The sequence below is a fragment of the Solanum tuberosum genome, unplaced genomic scaffold, assembly GCF_000226075.1.
Source record: "Solanum tuberosum cultivar DM 1-3 516 R44 unplaced genomic scaffold, SolTub_3.0 scf00111, whole genome shotgun sequence".
Taxonomy (NCBI): Eukaryota; Viridiplantae; Streptophyta; class Magnoliopsida; order Solanales; family Solanaceae; genus Solanum; species Solanum tuberosum.
In genome coordinates this window covers 1,298,458-1,309,568 of record NW_006239034.1, presented here as the reverse complement: position 1 = coordinate 1,309,568, position 11,111 = coordinate 1,298,458, and the positions used below count along the sequence as shown (strand labels likewise).

The 11,111-nt window shown below is 31.4% G+C and overlaps 1 protein-coding gene across 3 annotated transcripts in view; it reads right to left on the bottom strand.

The window, feature by feature from the left end:
- Positions 1–5,613, bottom strand: part of LOC102605972 (small G protein signaling modulator 1-like) — a 46,480-nt gene extending 40,867 nt beyond the window's left edge. For all 3 annotated transcript variants that reach the window (XM_006349518.2, XM_006349517.2, XM_015309625.1), the window contains exons 1-2: positions 5,460–5,613; positions 4,812–4,985 (exon numbers count right to left, since the gene is read on the bottom strand). In XM_006349518.2, the coding sequence (XP_006349580.1) occupies positions 4,812–4,934 (123 nt within the window). In that variant the 5' untranslated portion in view covers positions 4,935–4,985; positions 5,460–5,613. The remainder of the gene's footprint in view (positions 1–4,811; positions 4,986–5,459) is intronic.
- Between the last annotated feature and the right edge of the window lie 5,498 nt (positions 5,614–11,111).

The following is an 11,111-nucleotide window of genomic DNA, read 5'->3' as shown; positions in this document are numbered from 1 at the left end:
CCCACCCCATAACGTCCTTATCCAACTGATGAGAGATAGAAAAGTTCCTCTCCGAATTCCCATGGGCCTTGGAGGACTCGCTGACAAATCAGAATTGGGGAGGGGTGTTCCAGGCCTATCAACTTTAAAACAAGAGCCTTCGACTGACCCCACCGGAGTAGCGCACTAGCCAGCAGCTAAAACTGGATCTCCAGCAGCCCATTTCCCCTTATCCACTGAAATCACAGTCACCAAATTGTTTTGGGGTGATTCCAAACCTCATTAGTGGAAAAATCATCAAAAACAAGTTGATCAGTGTCACCTTTCCAAGGACCCAGTTCGTCAAATGAGGTAATAGCCTCACGCGACCTGTCTCCTACCTTATTCACATCACCTCCCTTCGTGGAAGGCTCTACCCAAGCTTTACAAGTCTCTTGAAGAGTCCTAACAATTTTTTATTTGTAAGGTGAGAGTGATAGATATAATTTTAAATTGACAGTATATAAGTAGGCGTTTGGACATGCTATTTCATCTAGTGATTTGAAATCATGAGATGAAATCCCAAATTCTCCAAAAAGCATGATTTGAGAACTTCATCTCATGATTTCATATTTTTCAAATACGAAAACTGACCCACAAGTTTATATTTTGTAGAAAAGAACATTTTATATCTATTTAATTTTTTGCGAGAATACCAAAGGAATGATGAAATATTCTCGGAATATGAACATGATGATATAGAATTGACCATGTTCAATTCTTTTAAAGAGTAGTATTTTGATGACCAATTTATTAAAGAGTAGTTTACTATAACTCAAGTTCAATTTTACTTTTTTATTGAACTAAAATTTGATCAAATATATTGTGTTTTTTTTAGAATAACTTTGTGATAGTGTATTATACTTTTGTTATGAATTTTTGCTTTATGGATAAAGATAATATAAAGAATTGAGGCAATTTTGATAGTTTTCACAACTTATGGGGGTTTTATGTTTATGAGCAAAGCATACAACTTAAAATTCAAATTGCATGTCCAAACAAACCTCAACTTCATCTCATATGATTTCATATCATGATTTTTCATCTCACATGGCCAAACTGGCCCCAAGTCTTTCAAAATTTAGTTTTTCTTAGGCACAAAAAATTTTTCTTGACAATCTTTACACATAATCTTATGAGTTCCATTTTCTGTTATTGTAGGATAACGAAAATTACATACCATAAAACAAAAGTTATTTCTTATTTCTTCTCCAAAGTTGGTAATTGACCGGATAGAGTAATATTTAACTCATAATTGTGAAAATTCATAAAACAAAGAAAAGAAAGAATGATTGAGAAAAAAGAAAACAAATGCAAAATGAAGGAGAATTTGGAGCTATACCTTTGGTCTCATCATTAAACCAGTTTCCTTCTTTTTCACATCTAGCCTTTTCTTTCATAAATAATAGTAATCATACTAGTTTGAAATTTCACACATTAATGTTAACATTTGAATGATATACATACATATAAGCAAAAAAAAATATTCTACTATTATAACAACATACTTGGTGAAATTCCACAAAGTGGTATTTGGGGAGGGTAGAGTATATGCAGGCCTTACCACTACGTTTTGGAGGTAGCGAGGTTGTTTCCAAAAGACCCTCAGCTCAAGTGAAGAAAATTAAATTAATTATAAATATTTTATTTTTTTTTTTGAGATAAAGGTAACTAAAATTAATTATAAATATTGATTACTTATCTATTTTAAATTGCTTATTTTGGACAATTTTGTTAAAGTTTGAAAAAAACAGTATTTGAAGTAAAAGTTGAAAATGTGTTGACATTGTGTTTGATATAATTTCACATGGATACAAGTTGGATTTTTATAAGTAAAATATTACTTCATTCGAGAAGCTCTAAAAATAATTTTGTTAGGTATAACTTATCTTTTTTTTTTTTTTTTTTTTTTATGACAAGGGAAACCCGCAGCCGCTACCCTTTGGGTGCGCACAGGGTAAAACCCCTGCTCCTATGCAATAGCTCGCAAACCACATAGGAGAGGTAAACCGCACTAGGCAAGCCTGGTGCGACGAGCTCGACCCAGAAGGCAAACCCCTTGCTTTCGCTGGCAAGGAGTTTCGAACTTGAGACCTCCAACATGGAAGTCCCAAGCTCAAACCACTGGGCCACTCTAGGTATAACTTATCTATTTATTGCTGAAGTTGAAATAGTCGATAAAATTATACAACAAAGGTTGATTTTTTTTTTTGAAACTGCAACAAAGGTTGATTTGTAAATAGCGTATGTCGAAATGCCTTTACAACTCAAACAAGACTTCTTGAAATATGTGTATGGTTAAAATTCAACATTTTGCATCACAAACTATATACAAGTTGTGTAATAAGATAAACATGCAGAGAAACTAGTTATTATGAAAGTGGAAAAACTCTTGAGTAGAAAATATTGATAGACTAAAAAAGCTAAAGTTGAACAACCTTTTTAGCCTTTAAAAATAATATTATCATTTTTAATATTAAGGTACAAATATGTAAAAACACTTCATAGTAATTAAAAGAAAATCCTTAGTGATTCCTATTAGGACTGTTAATTGCTATACAACCACACTTGTCTTTGTTCCTCTCAAAATATGGAAATTTGAGGAGTTAGCAATCTGAAATGTCATTAAAATCAACAAGAACTAAGGGGAAGTAATCCAAATGGTTACAAGATGGAAAATAGTCAGCTTAATGAAATGATGCTTGCTAATGTGGTGTAAGTGATACCACTAATATGAATGAAGCGGAATTCCTTGGATATGGACATAACAGAGAGCACATCTATTTTCATCCTTTATATTCAATTAGGACTCCTAGACTGTGTTGTACTGTACCAGATCATTAGGCTTCTGAGTATTTACACCCTCTTTTGACCGAATCCTTTCTCAAAGAGTTAAAACTTCCCAAAGACGGTGGATTACTTATCTCCTAGTGTCGAAATACTCGACATAATTAATTCCAGAATATTTTTTTCTCTTTTCATGGATTCCTTCTTTTGTTAGGTTCAACTTCTTGGATGCTCCTCTGTATTCACCAAAGGCAATAAGCTTCCATTGTAGGTTATTTTTACTTCTTTCTTATACTTGCAGCAACATACTAGGCGTTCCCTTGCAGATATTTCATGTGTTAAATGATACCCATATTGCATAGATTCATTTTTATGCACAGTTTACATGTCATGTGATTGCATATGTGATTCATGTTTTTCCATGACATGCATTCAGGATACTTTGGGACAAATGAAATAATGTGTCGGGCGGAGTGTTATGATTATGGCCCGATGGGATCTTGTCCAGAGTGAAGTGATGTCATTATGGCCCAATGGGATTTTATTTTAGGCAGACTGACATGATTATTGACACAATGTGATCCTGTTCCCTGCAGACGCATGGACAACGCGGTTGTCCCCTGTGGATCACTGCTCCTAGACACCCCAGTGAGGCAGTGCATGCACAAAGTGTTGGGGGCACAATTTGAGATTGGTAGGGTCAACATCACATGCATTTCAGCATGACTCTTATTTGTACATATCATTTATACATTGTTATGTGCATTTTATAATGTTGTTCGGATGGATTTCCCTTTTAGCAGTTATTTCCTTATCAGTTGAGATTATATGAACTACACAGGCTAAAGCAGGTATTTTTAAGGCCAGCCATCACCATTACTTTGTTGGTGTCGGTCAATAATACTTGTTGAGTACACATATTATGTACTCACACAACACTAGCTGCACTTTTTGTGCGCTTCCTAATATTGGTACTAGTAGAGTTAGGGATCATGTCTAGAGAGCTTGCACTCAGAGAGTCAGCGTGAGCTTCTTGGCTGATCCGCAACACTAGACCACCTTCCTGTCTTTACTTTTTTTATCTTTCCAATTCAGACAGTGTACTTGATACTGGAGTCTTATGTATTTCCAATGATGTAGAGCTTTCGACTAATATGGCTAGATTTTGGGGTTGTCTGTATTAGTTTTGTGCTTATGTTATATGAGACATATATATGACTTGCAATCGTTTTCAATTGTTTACATTTTGTCTTTTAATAAAGGGAATTGGCTAAAACTGAAATTGGTTTGCCTACTAGATTGAGAGTAGGTGCCAGCATGGCTTAGGTGATTTTCAGTGTGACATTTTAGCAGAAGAAGTGTTGATAAGCACTTTTTTACCAAGCACAACAACTTATATTCAGTTTCAGCACTGTTATTTAATGCATGTAACTGCTTATCAGAAAACCAGCTCCAGCACTTTAAAAGTGTTTTTCTAGTGCTTAAAAGCTACTTAAATTCAGTTAATTCAAACAGACTGTCAATAATGTGGGGATTGTTACGTTTATTTTTTCTTTTAAAGGGGGGAGGGGCTTACAAAGTGGGGATCGAATGGGGAATAGGGAATGTTTAGTTATATACTGTGTATAATAAGTGGCAATAAGTCCTACTGAACGGCCCCTTAACATCTTCTTCATCCCATTATGTTTTTAGCTGAAGATTAAATAATTTTTCACGGAAGAAGAATCAAGATATGCAACCATACACATTCAAATTTTCTAGAATCCAGATTTTTTACAAATTGACAAAGTAAAGTAAAAAATAGAGTAAAGGTAGAATAGTGAAAGAAACCAGTTCAGTGCGAGATCAAATAAGAAACACTCAATAGGCAATACACAACAGGATAACATAATTTCCTTGCAAAACTAATTGAGAACTGACCAGGCTAGCACTAGAGTTCAGAGATACAAACTATGACATCCCTCAAAACACCATAATTGAGAATAACATATCTTAAAAGCCATTACCTTTATTGATGACTGATGAAGACAAGGTTCCCCAATGTCCCGAACAATGGAAGTCACTTTCTGTAAATTCACAGTACCCCCTTTCCCACATTTCCATGGCCTTTCAGCTCCGTCAAAAGACATCACGTGTGCGTTTTCACTCTCTCTAACCAAGCTTTACAACTTCTAACTTCTCTGATAAACCAACCAGCATAACTTAATTCACAACTTTAACCCTTACAGTACAGAAAATAACTTGGTGCATCTACAAATAATAATTTATTAAATCAAGAAGCTTAACACAGTTTCTTCTTTAATTTTAATACTGCAACGCAGATATCTCCAAAATGCATATTATAACTTTCAGTAAGCCCCAAAATCTCTCCACTGACCAAATGGAATCATAAAAGAATCATTTCAAGTACCCAAGAGAGATCTAATTTCAGATTTAACTATTATAACTCCCAACAGCCATCAATTTACCAAAAGATTAGTTCACAAATTCAAAAAAAAAAAAAAAAAACCGTTCTCCGATCAAAAATCCAGACACCACCTTCCCCAAATACCGAATTCAATAAGAAGTAATAAATATTAAATGATTAATATCAAGATACATAACAATAATTTAAGTAACAAGAAGATAAACAAATAGAAAATGAGAGCGATTACCTTAGTAAAGAATGAACAAAAATAGAGAGCACTGAAGAATGGAGATCGGTGAAACAACAGATTGGCCATTAACAAAGAGATGCCTATTCTGGTGTTTACTCTTATCGTTCGCCGTTTGTTTTTGTTTTTCCTTTTCTTTGAACCAAATTTTGGGGTTGTTTTTTATATTGTATTTTATTATATATAATATAATACTTAATAATAAAATATAAATAAGTAAAGGGGTTACAAAATCAAATTCAATTAGTCCTACCTGTCTAATTCACTTAAGTTTGGGCGGGTTATTGATTCATTAGTTCAATTCAGTTCAACTCATCTCAATTAAGCTTAGTTGGGTTGGGTCTTAACCCGCAATATAACCTATTACCTAACCCATTTTGACCAAAGGTGTTTTGACTCAAGCAAATTTGGATTGGATTGGGTCTTGATCCAATTGTTGTCTTAACCCACTATCACTCATCTAAATTTAACCCAACCAGCTCAATTGTCACCTCTACTTATAAGTTGTATACATAGCGTCTAGCGATATCAAAATCAAGTCCAACCACCTAATTTGTTCAAGTTTAGGGGGGTCATTTGTTAGCTCAATTCACTTCAGTTTGGTTTAATCCATCTTAGTCCATTAAGAATGTGAATTGATATGTAGCCAAAATTGACTCATGAGATATTTTGTCAAAATATTTTCTTAAAAGATATTTTTTTAGAGAAACTTTCGCATATAGTCACTCAAAAATGGCCTAATTATTACACTCCATAGCTATAGTTTGCTAATTACGATTTGTAGCTACATGTTATAGGGAGGAGAGTGGCGAGCGAGATTGGGAGAGGGAGGAGAGAGGCGAGCGAGATAGGGCAGAGAGTGGGAGAGAGGTGAATTGTATATGTATATTGGTTAGATAATTGTATATATACATAGGTATTTGTATATTCTGGCGAGCGAGATTGGGAGAGGGAGGAGAGAGGTGAGTGAGATTGGGAGAGGGAGGAGAGAAGCGAGCGAGAGAGGGCAATAATTTGTATAATTCACATCTCGTTTATATAATTCGCAGGTACATTTATATAATTCGCGTATTTTTGTATAATTGAGTAATGTAAAAATACATATGAACTTTAAACACTTATACAAAATATATTATACAAATTACATTATATAAATTATATTACACAAAATCCGAAAAATACACGTTTATACAAACTTTAAGAAGTTATACACAAAAAGATTGAACGTATATGATGACAAAACTAGAAAATCAAAGGAAATCGTCGTCATATACAAATACAAACTATCATATACAAATACAAATCAAACGAAGAATTGTTAGTTGTGAATTATACAAATATGGCGAATTATACAAATTTGACTAATTATACAAACTCGAAGTCAGCCACATAATTAATGGTTAATGTTAGTTGCGAGTAGTAATTATAGCAAACTATAGCTATGATGAGTAATTAGTAGTACAAGTTTGTTTAACCGCGTAATTTTCCTTTTATTTTAATTTGATATATCATATATAGTCATAAATAAATAATAAATTGTTAGGTGTTAAAAATGGATGACTTCAAATATGTACCAAAAATTTATTAGTTTACAAAAAAGTATAGCCACGAAAATAATAAGATGAAACATAGTCAAATTCTCTATTTAGTCACGGTTTACTTTTAATTTTGGGAAAATTTTCAAAACAACAATATTTTAGCTTTTAATGGCACTCCTTAGCAATAGGGTCACTATTTATTTAAAATGTTAATATTTTAGTTTGTTAAGGGCTGAGTTATGTATTTATTTTATTTTGATTAATTTGAAAGAATACAAATAATTAATAACAGAATAGAGAAAATCATGGAACAGAAAATTTCAAAAAAGGTAAAAAAATTAAAATTTAACATCAGTTACGTTTTTGAAAGAGCATATGTTGTCATTTTTCTTTCTAGCGTTTTTTCCTTTGTTCTTAAGAATTTCAATTTTTTTTTTGTAAAACAGTAGTTTGTATTTTATATCTTATATGAGTGGAAGTGTTGGAAAATTTCTAATGCCCTCTGTTTTTGGTATATTTTAAAATGTTTTGAACTTCTTTGAATATGTGTTCATCCGAAATGTATTCAAATACCTAATAATATGTATAACTAATTTAAAATACAAAAATTATTGGTATTGATTTATGATGAATACAACTCTTTGACATTCTAGTTCAAGTACAAAAGTAAAGACAGTTGTGAAGTATATACCAAAATATAAATACAAATTAGTTGTAAATCGAAATGATATTGAAAATACAGTTGCGATGAATACATAATACATAGAATAAGTTGTATTCAAAACAAATTGTATTTATATTTCAATATCCAGTTTTGTTATTATTATTTCACTTTAAATTTGCAGAAAGTATTTTCTGGCTCAGTTTTTATTTCAAATATCATGTTGTATTTCAATATCATTTTGTATATCAAACGCAGAATGATTACCAATAATTTTGTATTCCCCTTCTTGTGATGTATTCGTCCCAATTTTATATATTATGTATTCATAAAATTATATTACTTTAGCCAAATAAAATACAAAATATGTCTTACTAAGTTTGTATTTCAAATATCAGGTTGTATTTCAGTATGATTTTGTATTTCAAACAAAAAAATGAATACCAATAAATTTCTGATTGATTCGGTCATTGTAGACAATCAGATGCTTTCCCCAAAATCTAAAACCCTAAAAGCAAATTTTAATATTATCAAAAAATAAATGTATTAAATATCAAACAAAATAAACATATAAATGAATTTCTAGATTCTACAAAATCTGAAAACTTAAAAGAAAATCACAAAAAAAATTGTAAAAAATTGTTTAAAAGAATAAAAATCTGAAATACATAAATATTTGATGAATATCTAAACAAAAACACAAAAAAATTGAAAAATTTGACCGGAAATCCGTAATACATAGAATCCGAAATATACACCATAATCGGTGATTTTAAACAGCAAATCAAAATAAATCTAAATAAATAATGAAAATTACCTTGCCAATCGAGAAATCTCTTGAATTAATAAAGAGATTTCGTTTAACAATCGAGAAAATTTCGTGAATTAAATATATATTTTGATGAACAATTTGTGAGCACCGAAAGAGAATCTGGAATCGTGAAAGGTGGGGGTAGAAACGTGAAAGGTGAAGAAGGAAGGTTAATGGGTATTGGTTTAATTTTTTTTCTTTTTAAACGGTTATTGGTTTAGAATTTGGTCCAATATAGGACTGTTTTCATAAATAAAATTAATTTCAATTAATAAAATCTGAATACATATTATTTTCTAAAAATATTGTCATTCTGACATTTTAAATAAATATTTTAAAGTGTTGTTATTTTGACTAATTATGTTAGGTATTATGACTTAATTGCTAATTTTCCTACATCGGGGCTAAATAACTAACTCTTTTTATTCTTTTAATATAACAGTTAAGTAGTGTATGTGTAATATATCAATGTTGTATGTATGTATGGATATTGTATAATGGTGTATGAATATGTATATATGATGTATAAATAATTATGTATTTTATATGTATATATATAATGTATTGATATTGTATAAATAGTTATGTAGTTCATATATAATGTATCGTTATTGTATAAATAGTTATGTAGTGTATATGCTATGTATCTATATTGTATAAATTGTATATAAATATGTATTAATATCGTATAAATGGTATATAACATGTATATATAATGTACAAATAACTATGTAGTGTATATGTAATATCGATATTGTATAAATATGTATAATCGTGTATCGAATTATATAAACGATTAATAATGTATCAATATTTATGTGACTATCATCCATTCTCGTCTTAATAAATAAAATAAACAAAAAATAATAAAACGATATACATATCTATTTTTCCACAAAAAAGTGAAATGATTACAAAATAAAAAGTGCAACAAAAAAGTTTTTGTTTTTAATAGCGTTATTTAGCCACGATTAAATCGTGGCTAAATAGTGATAAACCGTGACTAAATAGTGATAAACCGTGGCTACTATATTAATTACATTAAATATGGCTCTTTTATCCAAATTGGGTAATTTTGTAAAGTTGGACCAGAAAAGTGGTAAACAAATGTTATGGATTGTTACCTAGTGTAATTTTCCCGTGTAATTTTTCTTATATATTATAAAAGAACAAATAAAACAATAAAACCTTAATAAGAATTGGCGGGTTGAATTATGATAGACATTTTAGCTCGTTTCTGCCCAAGTAGCTTTTGGGCAAGTCAATAACCCGTCCATTTATTCACTCAGCCTAAATGACCCGCCAAGATTCAGTCTAACCCCCCCCCCCCCCCTCCTTTGACAACTCTACTTATATATTGTCACAATCCAAAAATGGACGTGATGACACTTGTCTATTCCAACCAAGGCAAGTCAGCCTCAACCCAACAACAACAAAAGAAATGCGGAAAGATAAAGCAAGAACAAAGATAAAAGCACAAAACTTATTATTTCTATTAATACCCCAAATTTGGTTGTTGTGTGTATAAGCCACTAGTCTTTCATAGCCTACAAAATGAAATTAATCCTTAGTATGTCCCCACTTTGAGCTTTAAACCTTTTCATTGGACAACCACATTTTAGCTTATATCCTTTCTCACTGCTTATACGCACTATCCCTTTTTTGGCCCGACTTTCTTGAACTCGTGGAGGAAGTTCAAGTTACAAAAGAAGATTCAAAGTTTAAATTTGTCAAAAACAAAGGTTACAAATTCCCTGAAAGTCAAAAATACAAAAATGACTTCAAAGAAAGAAGAAAAAGTTCAAAATTCCCCACAAGTTCAAACAAGCAAACTTTCAACAAAAGAAGAAGAACACTCCAAACAAACAGGAGAAACTTCAAAAGACTATGAGAAGGAGAAAAGTTCAGACAAGTAAAACTTCAAAATAAGTCATAAAGGGAAAAAATCAAGGGACAACAAAGAGGGTCAAACACTAAAAGTGTAGCAAATGTTGAAAGCACAGATTCAGTGCTATGCTCAAGAAGTGATTAAGTTACTTTTTTCCCAAATGAATATCCTACCCGTTCCTAAGCCTATATTACAAGTCAATAACAAGCCTTACATGATTTCAGTTCAAATGTTCTCACATTAGTGGAGATTTACATGAAGGTCAAACTTATGCATCATAATTGCATGCGTTGAATATTTTTCTAAGTGTGAGTGGATTTTGCTAAATGTCCTCAAACCAAAATACTTTAAATGTGTGCAAATTGAGACTTTCTTTATGGTGAGGAAACTTGAAGCATGATGTTAGGTCTAGTTCAAAACCTTTGTTTGTAGCAAGATGAACAAATCTTGTCGTTACTTAAGTATATTTGAGGTACCACTTGAATCCATAGAAATTACCTTGAAGTCACTCTCAATTGAAAGAGAAAGAATTGTGAGAAATTTTTGTACAATACTATTGTTGGCGCTAACCAAGTTAAAATATGTTTCATTGTCATAAAATAAAAATGGGTTGACACTCACTTTTCTATATTTGTCGGGATAAGGGTCTGAAAAATATCCCAACTTTGGTCGGATTTGCTGTTGCGATACTAAACTTTCATAAGGACCTATTACCTCCCTAGACTATTTAATACCGTATTTTAAACATATATAT